At 35.6% G+C, this 18,272-nt stretch overlaps 1 protein-coding gene across 1 annotated transcript; it reads left to right on the top strand.

The window, feature by feature from the left end:
• The first annotated feature begins 6,497 nt into the window (after positions 1–6,497).
• LOC141607632 (uncharacterized) lies at positions 6,498–8,196 on the top strand. The gene is made up of 4 exons (XM_074426981.1): positions 6,498–6,635; positions 6,782–7,066; positions 7,151–7,605; positions 7,812–8,196. Exons 1-4 carry the CDS (start codon positions 6,498–6,500, stop codon positions 8,194–8,196), a joined length of 1,263 nt encoding a protein of 420 aa, XP_074283082.1.
• The last annotated feature ends 10,076 nt before the right edge of the window (positions 8,197–18,272 follow it).

Here is an 18,272-nt window from a genome sequence, read left to right on the forward strand (position 1 = left end):
CTCCCAAATGATTATACACTAGGCTCACCTGCTAGTAATAAAAATCTCCATAACAACTACTACTTATATATCCTTTTTGCGGCATCCCTCGATCTAAGCTCTTTAGACACCGTTTTCATCTCCTTACCCAACATCGTCATAATCGTCTCTCTCCAGAAATCACTATATATCCAAAATTACCATAATTTTTACATCCCTTATTTCAACTTTTGTTTCTAACATTCCTTGAATTTACATTACCGCTCTATCTTCACTTGACCATATACGATCATCACTACACCACTTAAGTCAACGACCAAGGTACCTTACCAAGGACTACCCTAGCATGAAAGACTGTTACCATCTCGGTTGCCCGAGGTTAGTATATCAAAGTAAACAATCCAAAACAAATTTATTAAGTGCAACTGAGTTTAACGATTACATGTTTCCAAAAAAAAAAAACCAAAGTACAACTGTAAAATGTCTAACAACTACAAAGAATACAAGCTAATACTCTTGACGGCGGAAGCTAGACTCAAGTGATGACTCCCCATAACTATCCCATAGCTAAAGAACTGCATCACCTGTCACAATCTGCTCCCCATCCCCGAATGGATCCCTACAGATTTTATAAAACAACAACGGAGTCAGTTACTGAATAATCAAAGTAAGACAAGTACAAAAGGTAACTAGTTGATCATCATCCTCCTCCGGTCTCCCGATCTCACACAGTAACCGACTATACACCGAAGTGTGTAGCCCTGCCAAATTACCCATCACAATAGGTAATTCTCACCGCCAGTGGGGGACCGCAGCCAATCCCCACCTAAGGCCCGCTCATCAACGAGCGATATCCCTGTCCCTTAATGTGCACATCCCCTCCCGTGGCGGGTTCCACGGAGGGCGAACTAGGGTGTGAAGCCACTCCCGCAAGTGACTCCACCCCAATCATCACAACACCAACACCAACACGACACCAACACTCCAACAATGATCAGAAGACAAACAATCGTACGCAAAACAACATAATCTCAAATCAATTAAACAAGAACTGAGTAGAAAAACTCTACCTTTTTGGAATCCGCTACGCTGTAATCAATCATAAAAATGCATAACAATTACCACATCGTCACCTAAAACAATGATAATCAACAATCAACAGACATATGATGACCAAACCCTAAACCCCCAATTTAACCCAACACAATAATTAGGCAAAACCCTAATAGACAACTTATTAACTGATTACAAAGTATTAGAGACTTACCAATGAAATTGACGCAAGAGAGAAAAGAACAAGAACTCACGAACCATCAACGCTCTTGGGAGATATTAGAGTTACGTAGAATGTTTTAGGTTTTGTCAAACGTAACAAGTGAAACAGTGAATCTTAATTTATAACTCCAACTGTCTCTAATCAAACCGCGGAACTAATCTCCGTCAGACCGGATACTCGGTCGAGCATAGAGTATACTCGGTCGAGTATTCCCATACTCGGCCGAGTGTTCCTGAACAGTAGTCTCTCCAGAAGCACACGACACACATAACACTAACTCCACCAACCACGCTCTCTTCCACAACATGGCTCACGATATCATCTCAACTACAGCATAGTCTTTAAATACTAACTCCATAATACTATCAGATACCCACACCATAAGTGTTACCAACTCTATCTTACTTCCATAACGCTCACAAGCAAACTCAATACCAAGACGATCCACCAGCCAAGTTCAACCATCAAAACTTATGTTACATTCTACCACCCTTAAAACGAACTTCGTCCTTGAAGTTTACTCATACACATAACCAACATCACCCCAATCTGTTAACACTATCGAAGTTTACCCACACTACTAAACACCATACTACTACAAGCACTATCATTACCTATAATAAAATCGACCATCACACAATTCATCCTTATTCTACACCAACACTCAAACTTCCAATTGCAACCGTATGACCATAAACTCTCTTGTTCCATCCTACTCCTCTTAAGATAAATGTTACGTCCTCGGAAATCACTAATACTAGGTCATTTCCTATACCTCCCATAAACCTCATTACCACCGCATGTCAACGGTAACCCACTATAACCTCAACACCCACAACCATTCCTATATCCAGGGCTCTCTTTCTCTAACAGTACTCGTGCCTCCAATTATTCTGTACTCACATAACATATATCATAAACACCTCAGTATCATCACTAGTCCATCTCTTCCACATTACCGCAAATGACATACTTCTATATACCTATACACTCATCTCCACGATATTAGCTCACAAATCACAATTGTTACACATACTCACATTAGCTTCTCAAGTTCATCTCATTTATTACCACAAAACTCACCCTTTACTTGACATCATAATAAGTACCAAAACTCCATACTCATTGTCCCAAGAAAAGGTGCAAACCACCCGTAGTTTCCAGTTCAATACCACACATGTTCCAAAATTCTCTTACCACAACTATGTCCACCAATGCCTCATCTAAAACAAGATCAAAAGTACTCTAACAACCTCTCACAACTATGTCCTGTATACGCAACTGTCTTCCATATCTTATTTTACCCTCACTCGCAAACCGAAACTGGTAAGAAACATTAATAAACAAAACAACACTATATGCCCAGACCGACACTGACAGGAAACAACAGTAAACAAACAACAATCTATATAACCGTGCCCAGATCGCCACTCGTAGCACAAAAACCATATCGATAGGCAGCGCAACTTTTACAATCCCATAGCACTGACTCAGTACAACTTCCTTGACCAGAAGACTTTCTTAAAATTGTTTGCTAAGTCACAACGCAACATATGACACGGAATAACATATATCGACTTATAACTATCACACCATACCATTACTCTTGAGGTAAGAACCTCACACAAACATTTACACATACCATGGACCCATAAACAAATCTAACTAGCCAATCCTGATTACGTAAGTTACCACTTGATAATGAATATCTCTCATCTGAATTTAACTCAGATGTCCTTCTTAACATATCCTCCCATAAACAAAATTATCACCATTCGGCGAACGTAACCATATCGTCAGTACCTAACTACCAGCGAACACCTACTATATCCACATCTTATACTCCCTCACATCAATACAAACTAATCAGGCCTTCACAAAATCAATTTCTTAGGAACAGCTAACTTCCCTATTTAACATCATTCTTAACCACTAATGACAACACTATGACGCTACCATTTATTATTTAACTACTCTCTTACCATCACCTCTAAATATAACAATTCATTTCCTCTCCTGGTTATCACCCCAAACAACGAACATTAAATCCATCAACAAAATTTTACCTCAACAACTATCCAACCTTTATCCTTGATTATATAGTCACCTACCTCATTACCATGGTTTCCTACCGTGCAAACACTCTACCCACTTCCTACTCCTTTAAACCCTCAAACTGAGGTCTGACAAGTCGTCCTCCAATTTATATATATACTCGTTTAACTCACGCTCTCATGGTAGCATCACACAATTCCATGACTCCTGACTTTCATGTCCCCTAATTCTTGTTAACGTTCAATCAACTTACCATCACCTATCTCTTTCCATTACTTCCGAAAAAATCAAATTCTGTTAGCCTATGACATTATTTCTCATTCATTTCTTATTAATCATCCTTCTCCTCACACTTTTCAATCATACTCTCCACCGATAGATCCACCAACTCAATGATTTCTCCTTAATTCATTACATCTTCTTCTAATAATCCTAGATAACCAAGCTTCACTTCATCCTGTGACCTCCCAAATAATTATAAACAAGGCTTACCTACTAGTAATAGAAATCTCCATAACAACTACTACCTATATCTCCTTATTGCGGCATCCCTCGATCTAAGCTCTCTAGACAAAATTTTCATCTCATTACCCAACATCGTCATAATCGTCTCTCTCCAGAAATCACTATATATCTCAAATTACCTTAATTTTCACATCCCTCATTTCAACTTTTGTTTCTAACATTCCTCAAATTTACATTACCGCTCTATCTTCACTTGACCATATATGATCATCACTACACCACTTAAGTCAACGACCAAGGTACCTTACCAAGGACTACCCTAGCATGAAAGACTATTACCATCTCGGTTGCCTGAGGTTAGTATATCAAACTTAACAATCTAAAACACATTTATTAAGTGCAACTCAGTTTAACGATTACATGTTTCCAATAATCAAACCAAAGTACAACTTTGAAATGTCTAACAACTACAAAGAATGCAAGCTATGACTCTTGACAGCGGAAGCTAGACTCGAGTGATGACTCCCCATAACTGTCCCATGGCTAAAGAACTGCATCACCTGTCACAATCTGCTCACCATCCCCGAATGGATCACCACAGATTTTATAAAACAACAACGGGTTCAGTTACTGAATAACCAAAGTAAGACAAGTACAAAAGGCAACCAGCCGATCATCATCCTCCTCCGGTCTCCCGATCTCACACAGTAACCGACTACACACCAAAGTGTGTAGCCCTGCTAAATTACCCATCGCAACAAGTAATCCTCGCTGCCAGTGGGAGACCGCAGCGTATCCCCACCTAAGAGATATCCCTTTCCCTTAATGTGCACATCCCCTCCCGTGGCGGGTTCCTTGTAGGGCGAACTAGGGTGTGAAGCCACTCCCGCAAGTGACTCCACCACAATCATTACAACACCAACACCAACACCAACATCAACACCACACCAACACTCCAACAATGATCAACAGACAAACAATCTTACGCAAAAAAACATAATATCAAATCAATTAAACAGGAACTGAGTAGGGAAACCCTACCTTTTCGTAATCTGCTACGCTGCAATCAAGCATACAAATGCATAATAAATACCACATCTTCACCTACAACAATGATGATCAACAATCAACACACATATGATGACCAAACCCTAAACCCCCAAATTAACCCAACACAATAATTAGGCAAAACCCTAACAGACAACCTATTAACTGATTACAAAGTATTAGAGACTTACCAATGAAATCGACGCAAGAGAGAAAAGAACAAGGACTCACGAACCATCAACGCTCTTGGGTGAGATTAGAGAGGATTAGAGTTACGTAGAATGTTTTAGGTTTTGTCAAACGTAACAAGTGAAACAGTGAATCTTTATTTATAACTCTAACCCTCTCTAATCAAACCGCGGAAATAATCACCGTCAGACCGGATACTCGGTCGAGTATAGAGTATACTCGGCCGAGTATTCCCATACTCGCCCGAGTATTTTTGGTCAGTAGTCTGTCCAGAAGCACACGACACACTTACTCCGCCGAGTAAGCCATATTCGGCCGAGTAATAGACTTAGGAAAACAGTAGTATTACAGCAGTTCCCATAATCCCACATTAACCCTGGCTAGGAGACTACTCACTCATGACTATGTTAAATGCTAATGAAGGTGTCAATCATATTAGAAAAGTTAAAAATGGTAAATGAGTAAACCAATAATTAAGCAAGGTTAAAAAGGATTATACCAACATAAGGATGATCCAAATAACAAGCTAAGAATAATAGAAGAACACTTGATGAATGATGAAGAGTTGTAAAGTCTTTAATAAACCCAATAGTCTTCAAATTATCACACTAAAACTAAGAACACTTGAAGGGTTAAAGAGGAATTAAAATTTGATAAATATTGAATTGAGTGATTACAACTTGATATTATTATTATTATTATTATTATTATTATTATTATTATTATTATTATTATTATTATTATTATTATTATTATTATTATTATTATTATTATTATTATTATTATTATTATTATTATTATTATTATTATTATTATTATTATTATTATTATTATTATTATTATTATTATTATTATTATTATTATTATTATTACTATTATTATTACTATTATTATTATTACTATTATTTTTATTATTATTATTATTATTATTATTATTTTTATTATTATTATTATTTTTATTATTATTATTATTATTATTATTATTATTATTATTATTATTATTATTATTATTATTATTATTATTATTATTATTATTATTATTATTATTATTATTATTATTATTATTATTATTATTATTATTATTATTATTATTATTACTATTATTACTATTATTACTATTATTACTATTATTATTATTATTACTATTATTATTATTATTGATTGTTATTATTGATTGTTATTATTATTGTTATTATTATTATTATTATTATTATTATTATTATTATTATTAAAAAGAAACCAAAAAGAGGAATTGGTAGAGATAGAGATAGAAAGTGCCAGGAAAACCTAGTTTTCTGCGAAAACACAAAAATCATGATAGTCGTTAAAGGATCTTCATTGTTACAATCAAAAAATTTAAAAAAATCACAAAAAAATCAACAAAAAACAATAAATTTGATCTTCTTCTGCTACCACCTCTGATGAATTCCCAGTTCTATCACGTAATTTTGGACCTTCGAGTCAAGACTCTCGTAAAGAGAAGCATATGGGGATGATAGTGGGTATCCCTCCTCTAAATTTAGAAACTTTTGTTGAGGACGTTGATGAAGAAGAGTCGGAGGATGATGATATGGAGGAAATCCCCATTGCTAAAGCCATTACTCGGTTTATTGTTTTATCCTTGGTGCGAATCCACCATGGGAAATTGTGGACGGTTTCATTAGGCAATTGTGGGCAAACCATCAGGTAAATAAAATATCCTTTTTACTAAATGGTTTTTTTCTTGTCCATTTTAAGAATAGAGCTGCTAGAGAGGTTGTACTTAAATAGGGACATTTCTTATTTGATAATAAACCTCTCATAGTTAAGCCATGGAATCCTGATATTGAGTTGGTTAAACATGATGTGAAAACTGTTCTAGTGTGGGTTAAATTGTATAACTTACCATTGAAGTTTTGGGGTAAAGGGATTTCTCGTATATCAGGGCTATTTGGTGAGTTCATTAAGTGTGACCCTAATACTGAGGATAAGACTAGACTTGGCTATGCTAGGGTTATGATAGAAGTTGCTTTTGTTGAGTCTATTCCAGATAAGGTTCAGGTTTTAGACGAGCATGTTAGTATTGTGGAAATTGAGGTTGAATTTGAGTGAAAACCTTTAGTATGTAGTGGATGTCAAGGTGTAGGACATACTGTTAAGGAGTGTAAAAAAGCAAAGAAAACCCCTCAATTTACATCTCAACCTACTAAGAAGAAGCCAGCCACTCAATTTTGGAGACCAAAGAATGTGGATAAACATGTTATTCAGCAGAGTAAGGGTAAGGAAAAAATAGCTGATGAAGAGCAACCTACGCATCCTGTTGCAATTCAGTTCAAAACTCCAGTTGTGTGGCATAGGTCAAGCAAGTATTCTATGGGATATACTCCTGCTAGGTCTCTCATGAGGTTGGCTAGGCAAGCGGTTACTGATGGAGCTTATACTGTGCAAAAGTTTGGTCAAAGTACATTCATGGAAGCCTTAAATAATTCTTCTACACCCAAGGAAGGGATTGGGATAAGTGGTAATGTTCCTCACCCGTGGTGGGGAATGTATAACACTGGCTTATGGAATGTTAGGGGTCTTAAGAATCCTACCAAGCAAAGACAAGTTAAATGGTTCATGCATCAGAATAAGGTAGGTTTATTTGGACTTCTTAAGACAAAGGTGAAACCCTTGTCTTAAAATTGTTTAAAAGGAATACTTATGGATGGTTGGAGCTTAACAACAAATAATAGTTGCCATAAGGGGGGAGAGTATGGGTCTTGTGGAACCCTACTATTTTCAATATTGATTTCTATGATTATTCTCCTCATTCTATTAGTATGAGAGTTACTGAAATTGCTACAAGTAATACTTTCATTGTCTACATGGTGTATGCCTTCAATGATCTCAATGGAAGGAAGGGTTTATGGGATCAACTAGCTCTGTTTGCTGCTACTATTCAGGAGCCATGGTTGGTGTGTGGGGACTTCAACTGTGACCTATCTTTTGCTGAGAGGCTAGGTGGTGTTACTTGTGATCAAGAGATTGATGATTTCCAAATTTGTGTGAGTAGATGTGGTTTGTTAGATGCCTCAGCTAGGGGTTCTTTCTTTACATGGAATAATAAACAAGATTTAGAGTCTAGGAGATATAGTAGATTGGACAGGGCTCTAATCAATGAGGAATGGAGTAATTGTATGCCTGATGTTTTGAAAGTTTCTTAAACCCCTATTAAACTTATTTAATAGATTTTATAAATTACTCTTTAATTTATCTTTATGTGAATCTAGTTGCATGCAAATTTAAAAGAACATAAATAAGGAGAAAATCATATTTCTTACAAACATTTGGGGCAGATTGATGGGCACTAGATTTGGACTCCTTCGAAACCTAGATCTTGAGCTCAATAAGATTAGGATGATCCTCCAAAATCTTCAAGTATTCATTGTAGAATACCTCCTCTTAGTTGCACCAAGACTACTCCTCAAGACTATTAATCTTATTAACTAGATATTATTAAAAGTGAACCTTAAATTTTAATCTAATAAAATTACTACACATTTAGTAATATTTTATATTAGATATATAAACAAATTTTATGCACAAAACAGTTTTTATGTAGAGAGAGAAGAGAGGTTTTGATCATAAGTATTATCATATAAAATGAGAACAATTCTCTAGTAAGTATATGGAAGGGGGCAACCAGTTTTTAGAGTATTGGTTAGTCAAATTTTTCTTCCCAATTTGCCTTTTGTTCTTCACAAGAAAAGTTAGGTGTGTAAGGGCTAGTAGTAGGTGTCATGATGATATCTTAAGCATGAAATAAACTAATAACAAAATCATCACCCACTAACCCTTAATCAAACTGGTTTTTATCACTTAAAATGGACTCCATTTTATTTTTGTCATTTTTCATTTGTAATATGTTGTGACATGTGACATGTAACATGTAACATGTCATTACTAATATCAATGCATATTTAACTAATTAAAAATCATTATGTATCAAATAAATTACAATTAACAAATTAACAAGTAATTCACAATTACATGTAAATAAAATGGATCATATTAAGTCTAGTTAATATAATCTACAATATTTAGCAATTATAATTAACTAATTACTCTTATCTCAAATGTTTCATAACATTAATCAATTTTAGTAATGTAATTTTTTAATTATTAAATTGAATCTTACATAATCATATTACAATAAGATATAATGTTCTCTCTTTTATATCAATTTGTTCAATTTAAGGATTTAATCAATCTGTATCGTCATACAATCGATTAACTTTACAATTGAGGGAATCGTCCTTTAGGTGTTACCGTAAGGGATCAAGTGATCACCACCGTCAAACTACAGTAATGTCAAACTCTAGTTAGCCAATCATTACCGATTAATGTTGATCAGTTCACATATAAATGAATCATGCCTTTATATATTCTTATCTTGAGATTTAATAATGTGATCGAACTATTGTTGGGGACAAATACTCCAACAATCTCCCAGATGTCCGAGACAACTGTGCATCACCAATTCTCTTATCCTATTACAATCGCCCACTCAATGCAAGGTGTCTTGCAGGTCTTATTTGCATTTGATCATATCTAGAGTGGTTTCCTTGATCTAGAGAGTAACTGTTTAACCGGAATTATCTACTGTAGATACTTTCTGAGCGTGGCCACGCATTTTTAGTTCACTACTCCTCGAGTGGCCCTGAGATTCAAAATAATCCTGACAAGGGGGTGGACAATTTCTATCGCACTATTCCCTTCGTCTTGCCACAACTCATCATGACCCAAAAGATGCCCATTTGACCTCATTTACGAAAGTCATAAAGCATAATTTAAAGTCACTCAGAAACTGTGCCAACTCGGGTGAACAGTCTCTAGTCAAAGAATCGACTCAAAAGAATACTATAGTAGCTCTCGCCACGACCAGGCTATATATGAGGTCACTGCTCGACAGAGTGTCCCAAACAGTCTGCCTTTGTGATCGACTAGTCATCCCTTACGACTCTATGGCACTTGAATTTGCCATCAATCACATCACACTCTAGTCACTCGGAGACGTCACCTCATATAAACAACTAGGGGCCAATAATATGTTAATCCAGTTCACTTAAATAGGGTTCAACATTGTCTCGACAACCCATTTGGAAAAACAAAGTATTAACGAAAAGAGTTTTTAATAAAACTCAAACGATGAATGCATTATCACATATGTAAAATTGATACCATATCAATTACTACATAATCTATAATCAATACTTAACATTTTATATAACTATACATCTCAACTCAATTGAAATGGCATGACTTATCATGCTTAGCCTATGAAGAGGCCTTGGTTAGCAAGTTTTAGCAACACTTTTCACTTTCCCTAACCTTATCATATACTATTTCCCATTCTTGTGTATAATCTAGTATTATAAGAACTTCTTTGAGTACGCGTCTTGATCCAATCTGGACAGAGGCTTTCTTGCATTTGAATAACTCCCACTCTCCTCACAGTGTGTAGGGGTAGGACCTTCGGTTATTGGAACGAACTACAATAGTTCCTCCAATTCACAAAACCGAATTCTAATATCATCCCTTACTTCTTGCATATCTCATTATTACAAGTGTAATCAACTTCCGTTGTGTATATCTCATTGTTCAACTGCCTAGGACGTTTCTAACAGATATCCTACTTAAATAATATAGGCATGATGGTTCTCTAACCATCCTTATGTGTTTAGAATATGGTTTTTGTGTAACTCCTTGCACATAAAACCATCTCATTTATAAATTCTTAGCTTCATATCTTTAGTACTTCCTGAGTACAAACTAATGAACTATGTGGCTATATAGAGACTTCTCTCAAATATTCGATTTGTAACATGTCGTTATACTCCAAGTATATGAGGTTTAAGTAGCGATACATCTTAGCATAATGAATTAATCCCGCAGCGGATGCAAATGGATTCAATTTTTTCATGTTCAACACTATTGAACTTTGTCAAGATTCTTATTAACATAAGAACATTAACTTTATGCTAATATCCATCGAACTGGATATCTTAGAGATGTATTATTCTTCTCCTAAGTCTTTTATCACTCATAATGATCAATATGTCCCTTACATATTAGACTTGTAATACCCCATTACTCCCACTATACTCCATGTATAAACAGAACTACTCGACAATTCGAGACATGTTTATCACATGATCAAAAACATATAATTCAACTCCTTAACTTCTACTTAAGATTTCTTCTTAAATTTGTATCCTACCATAGGATAGTTGCGATTTACAAAACTCATGCAAGATGATTTTAAAATCCAACTATATCAAATCATATCCGAATACAATGAAGCGTTATTGTTGCGTGAAAAACCCTTTGCCACCAACCAACCAAGCTAAATAAAAATTTTCATGTTTATGCTTATTTCGGACTCTTGTGGAATTGAGACTAGATAAATCATCTTAATAAGTTACAGGTTTGCTACTTTCAAAAATAACATGACTCCTGTCCCCTTTAGGTTTTGAAGAAATAATTACTGATTTTACCAAGAAGGAACATCTTCCTACGTCTTATTCTCAGTTTGTGGCTCTTGAACATTTGCTCCCACTCTGTCTTTAAGAAATAATCCTCTTTTCTCAAAAGACAGCATCACGAGCCACAAACCTGTTGTTCTCGTGATAGTTGGGTTATAAAGCCACATGCTTTCTTCCGAAACAAGCTACAACTTAGGTACCATGCCTAATCATATCATATATGAATTGTACTTGATTGCTTTAACTATGTTTTGTTTTAGTGGAATAAATAAATATTAGACAAATTGTGATAGAAATTACTTCCAACTTTATAGTAAAGATTCAATCATATCATATAGGATTCTTTGTATCCTTATAACATACCTTATCTTTATAAGGTGTGATTATGAAAGTGATCTTGTGATACCATATCACACTCTATTTGGTGTAAATCAAAGTCATTACTTTATTTTTCCAACCTTAACAAAGTAATAATACTTTGATTATATAATCTCTAGGTTTCGATACTTCATGTAAAGAATTCATTGAACTTATTCAAAAAAAATTCTCTTCTTACCTCATTAGGTAGATACTAAGTATCAACCTAGTTCGCAGATAAAAGAGACGAAGAAGTAATAACCTTCCCTGATTGAAATTGTATTCGACAATACACTTAGAAGTGTAATTAGGTGAATACCTTATTCTATTCGCTATACTTTTCAAGAAAAGACACGAAACATCTTGTTTTGAATACAAGATTCGCACATTTCATGAGATTCACAATCAAATTGTGTGGGATACTAGTCAAAACTATTTTTAATGCGACTTTCAATCGAGAAATGAGAAATGATTGAGGTCACCAACTTGAGTTTTGTATATATGACATTTTATTTCTAGTTTGAATATAATTACCTTGATTTATATGGTCTCACCATAAACTTAATCGTGGTATGTAAGGGCACAACGCTTGTTTTAATTGCATAATAGAGAAACCCTTTGCGTTTTATACAAAAACTTGAATTATATTCTTATTTAGACTTAGTATAAATCATAACAATTATTGAGGTACTTTTCTAAATACAAAACTAAAATGAGTACGCTACAACATTCATATGCTCATGGATGAAATGACAACTACCCTAGTTCCATTGATGCAAATTTCTGAACTTATTTTTACTAGTCGTCACACGATAATGCCAAATATCATGACGAAATTCACAAATTTGTATCAAATACTCATGATGTGGTATTTGTCAAGAATGAAATGTCAATGTCATAGATTTTCGAGAAGGAATATGTTGGAGTCACACGACCAACTTCCTTGATCTTTACTTATTGGGGTTTGCATTTAAGTGTCTAACACTTTCTCTTTCGAGTCTAGTTCTATCCTTAACAGTTAAGATAGGTACTTACTCCTTATTGCTCCCACTGACTTCAAGAATTTCTACTTAATGAAGACTTATCTTCGTTTAAATTCCTAGTTAATCCTTCACAATGATGAATTTATTGTGGTATTTGGTCAATCAAAATTTCTAACAAATCAATTTACCAATTTTACATTGTCATGTTCTTAACAACTTAAGTGCTTGATGACAAGTGTTTAGGTTGAGCAATAAGACATTTGAGCCGTGGATACATAGAAGATATTATCAAAACATATTTTAACTAATCATTACCTCTAGTCATATTTCTTCACAAGAAATCATACATACGTATGTTTAGAATTTTAGATGCTAATCTTATATGACATAGGACAATTCCTATGGAATTCTATGGAATAGAATGATTCCTATGGAACTAGTCCATGCCCTATTTAAACGGTTCACTAGAAAGAGATTCTATTTATCATTAGTAATAGTGGTTTAGCAGAGACTCGTGTTACAATTGAATGATATCGTTGGTCGGTCTGCTTTGAGCTTAGATTTCGGTTACTTGTCGTTAGGAGCACCTAGACCAAAACAATATTTATAACTTCACAAACAACTGTACTACTAGTAAAGAGGCAAGTAAAGGTCGGATCCCAAGGGACGGGTATTGATGTAGGATTTTCGATTGCAAGTAGTGGTGTCTAGGGGTGTCACAATTTGGGTTGAGATAAGAAGATCACTAAACTAAATAACAATAAAAGTAAACAAGCAAGATGACTAAAATGAGATGTAAACAATTGATTAAAAGCACTACGGTGTCATGGTTTCAAAGGGGATTCATGGGAATTGATCATTCAAATTATAAGCAAGCAATTATTGTTGTGATAGGATCGAGTTGGTTTATATCTTACAATCCTACGAAGGTTTGGGTCCCGGAGCCGAATCGATTAGATTGTACAACACCTACAATTCGACTTAATCCTCCCTACTCAACTATATGCATGGTCAAATGAGACTCGAGTTGGTTTATGTCTTACAAGTCTCACTGAAAAGGTAAGTAATGGGTAAAAAATGCAAGGATTCATAGGCTCGCTTTTTATCAAACATAACATGTGCATAAGTTGAGATCACAACAAGAAAGCAAATAAATTATGTGAACATATTAGATTAAGCATGAATCATCCCCCATGTTGGTTTCCCCTCTTTCCCCATTAACCCTAGTTAAGGAAACTACTCACTCATTATCAAGTTTAACATGTTAACAAGGTTGTCAATCATATTAATAAAGCAAAACATGATGAATAAATGAAGATGATTAACAATAATTAAAAAGGGATTAAGAGAATTATACCTAATGATGATTCCAAAATAATAATGCAAAGAATAATAGAAGTACTTGATGATTGATGGAATGTTGTCAATCTCCCAATAAACCCAAATAATCTTCAATTACCCAAAATAAAAGATGAACAATAGAGAAATTAAGGAAATGAGATTTGTATTAAGACTTGATTAGAAGCTGATTACAAGATTAAAGAGAGATTAGAATAATATAAACTACACTAATGATTTATAAGAAGAACATGATAATCTAATTAGACTAATGGGGTATTTATAGTGGGGATTAGGTGCACAAATTAGGGTTACTAAGGGCTTAAATGACGATTAAGTCCATGAGGAATCGCTCCTGTCAAGAAAAGATGCGGGTCTCCTTTGAGCTAGTCTTTCAAAAATATGCGCATCTCGAATGAAGAAAGAAGGGGACGTGTTGCACTGGAGGACAATCCGAGCATCCAAAAGGTCGGGATGAGAGGATTATGTAGCTTGTGGACGAGCAGCCTGGCAGCTTGGACGAGCGGTCTATGGAGCTTCTTGACGAGCGTCCCGATAGGTGAGACGCTCGGATCTTTGCCATTTCTTCTTTTCTTCTTCCAACAATCCTCCGGGATTTTGTCGGGGATGCAAGGATCTTCTTCATCATTGCCCATCTACTACATTATGTACAAAGGCCTTCTAGTCTTGTCTTCTCTTTGATGCTTGGTCATAAGATTCGATCAATTTAGCTCTATTTTTCCATGAAAATGCAAGGTTTGCACTCCTCTCCTACCAAGGAAAAAAAACATCAAAGAATATACAAAACAAAGGACTAAAGATAGTATATGACCCAAATATGCACTAAAAAGCATAGGAATGAGGCTAATTCGGGGACTAAACATGCTCAAATATTGATCACAGCAAATATCCCCAAACCGAACCTTTGCTCGTCCCGAGTAAAGAGGTGATAAAACTAGGACCCTTATTTAAACTATCCTACTAATATAGCCGATGTGAGACAATTAACGGGTCTCACTCCGCCCCTACAACTCACAAAAAGATAACCATGAGGTAGGATGCCTTCTTGCAAGGCAAGGTGGGTCTTGCCAAAATGGCGACACATCCAATCATTAAAGCACACAAAACCAAGTAATGGATGCATCTACAAAAAGAATATCCACTTTCCTCATCTAAGTGGCGGAAATTATCTAAAGGGGAATCAATTCAAGGGTACACACTCCTTCATAGATATGGTTTCTTCAAACTACTAAGCCTAGAAGGATACCAATAAATTACCTCCAAGTTGTGTCAAGCTAGGGTACCTTTGTCCTCAATCGTTAAATGCTTTTGTCAATAATAGACTCCCTATGGTGTTAGAAACACTGGAGGATCGCGGAATTCCCCTTCTTGCCTAGAGAAGAAGAAGGATCGTCCCCACTCTACCATGCACAAAAATGAATACGACGGATAAAGGGATCAATAGTACTTGAGTTTCATGTGGGAGTTTGATTTTGTTGTTATTTTTCCCCCCAATTTGTGGCATTTGACATTTTTGAGAACATTTATTTTTGCCACTTCTTTTGATGTTTGGCATTTCAATACTTGACAACTTTTCAACATTTGCATTTTCTTTTGAACATTTTCAAAGTCACCCCAATTAGTAATGAGGGTGCCTTATATTTGAAGCATAGGAGTTTTTATTTTTGCTCCTCTTTTCATTTGATGCATTTTGCTAACTTTTTGACATTTCATTTCATTTCTTGAACTCAATTTTGAATAATTTTTGTGCCCATTGCCTTTTTGATGACAAAATGTGGTACAACATGGATGAATGATGGTTGCATGGTTTCAAGGGTCACCTTGGAATAAAAGGTAGCCAAGGAGTTATCACACCACAAGGTACTCTTGACTAGGCCTTAATCCATGGGTCAAAGGATACTAGCATGACACATCCTAGGGTGTTTTACAAGCATTCTAACAAGCAAAGTCTTAAGAAGAAAAACCGTCTACTAGGGCCTATGTACACTTGTCAAGCTTCCCAAATAGACGGTTTCACAAAATTTTTCTAACATGCAATCTATATGCCATGATGCATATATACATCCTAATGCATATGCTTATATCAACTAATATGCCAAATAATCTAAATGCAAGTCCTAAATTCACATTGTTTATACCGCATCAATCAAAATAAAGCCACATAGTCATTAACATAAAGAGGAAAAAGGAGATTGGAAAGATCATACCATGCGGTCTTCTATATCCTTATGTCTCGGATGTGGCGTAGTCAATCAATGTGAACAAGGATGAACAAACACAATATATACAAAACAATCTATACAAGACTACACTACAAAGGAAATGAACTTGTTTTTGGATTTTCAATTTTACAATTTTTTGGATTTTCGAAATTTTTGATTTTTTTGATTTTGTATAAAAGTCAAGTTAGAATTTCCCATCCCCACACTAGTATGGGCATTTTCCTCAATGGCCAATACGATAGGAAATTATGCAATGAAAATACATGATTTCTAAACTAAATGCAAACTACACTAAGCTATACTACATGATGCATGTGTTTTTGTTATGGCGGAGAGCATAATTTAAATTAGCTCCCAATGCATATGCATGGACTTTCCCAAACCAAAATAGACATTATTTCTAATGTCATGAATTTCGGGGGAGTTTATGCACATGGAATCAATGCATGAAACTAAAGATTGTCATTTTGGATTTTACCAGTCGGGAACAATAATAATGAACACCTTAATGAAACCAAGGTGTTAGTCCTCCAATGTTGCTAGGACTCCACAAAATCAAAACAAATATGGTACAACAAATTATCAAAACATCAAATTCTTTTCATGAAAATTAAAGAGAGAAGGGATAAAGGAAACTTCACTTAAGCCTTGATGGGTGCCTCTTGCCCGCTCCATCAAGCTATGAAGAGATCTCTAGAGATCGCCATCATCCCCCTCTAAGTCACTATCCCAAGCTTCTTTGGATGCATCACTCGTATTGAAGTCCATGAACTCATCTCCCTCACTATTGTGCTCCACCGTATCTCCACCATAAGAGTTATCACTCCCTTTGCCTTCTTGCCTATTTGCTGCTTCATTGGCCCTTGCCGAGTTCGGGAATAGAATGTCCATTTGGGCCCAAGAGGGAAACATTCCTTCCTCGCTAACCTTCCCTTGTTGAACCAAATGGTGAAATTGTGGTTATAGAGCATAGTAGCTATCCACGGCGGCTTCATATTGACGGAGATGCATGTCTTGGAAAATCCCCGTCATAAAATTCTCGAGGAAGGATGAAGGGGTTAGGGTGATTGTAAGGTTGATATTGAAAAGGGTAGGGAGGTATCTTGATCTTTTCATTTTGTTGTTGTGGCTCATGTTGTTGTTGTTGGTTTTGTGGTGGTGCTTGATTTGCTTGGTTCAGGTTTGTGGGGATGAGGTATGACGGGATTGGGGATATAGGGCCCCTCCATGGTGAAATTCTCGGTAAACCGTTCATTGGCAAGTAGAGAGGATTACTCCCTTTTGTTATCCATTTGATTCTCTTTATAAAACCCTCGTGGGTTATCCAATTATGTTGCACAAGGATTAGCTCCTCATTTATCCTTGTATTTCCCGGAAGGGGAGTGTACTCATTGTTCTCATTGAACCTTGGATTGAAGTGTTTTGCGAGTCTTGTAATGAGTCCTCCATTGACGATATGCTTCATCCCATCGTCGTCCCCATTTCGAAACTTAGCCCATTTCTCAAGGAGTACAAGTGGTGCATTGAAATGATATCCACTTCTTCCTTGGATCTTGATACGTGCATATTGTATAGTCTTTTTAGAATATTTTAACACGTATTTCAATGCATTTTTGTACTGTTTATATAGTATTATGCCCCGAATTGGCTACTTTGGTTCGTTTTGTCCGTTTTGTAGAAATGAACGCGAAAGTACTGGAATCGTACCATTTTTCGTCCTTTTTCCATGCATTTAGAGGAGACGGAATTTTCCAGAGTGAGATACTGCATTGGAATGCGTGAAGGCACGGTTTACGAGGCAGTCGGTGATGAGTTTAGGCTGATTTGAAGGAAG

Source organism: Silene latifolia, chromosome 10 (assembly GCF_048544455.1).
Source record: "Silene latifolia isolate original U9 population chromosome 10, ASM4854445v1, whole genome shotgun sequence".
In the NCBI taxonomy this organism is placed as follows: Eukaryota; Viridiplantae; Streptophyta; class Magnoliopsida; order Caryophyllales; family Caryophyllaceae; genus Silene; species Silene latifolia.

Excerpts from the sequence above, each read along its gene's own strand:
- LOC141607632 (XM_074426981.1), top strand. The coding sequence starts at position 6,498 with ATGGGGATGATAGTGGGTATCCCTCCTCTAAATTTAGAAACTTTTGTT. Across the intron at positions 6,636-6,781 it reads GGTTTATTGTTTTATCCTTG|GGACATTTCTTATTTGATAA; the intron begins GTGCGAATCCAC and ends GTACTTAAATAG. Across the intron at positions 7,606-7,811 it reads AAGCAAAGACAAGTTAAATG|TATGAGAGTTACTGAAATTG; the intron begins GTTCATGCATCA and ends TCATTCTATTAG.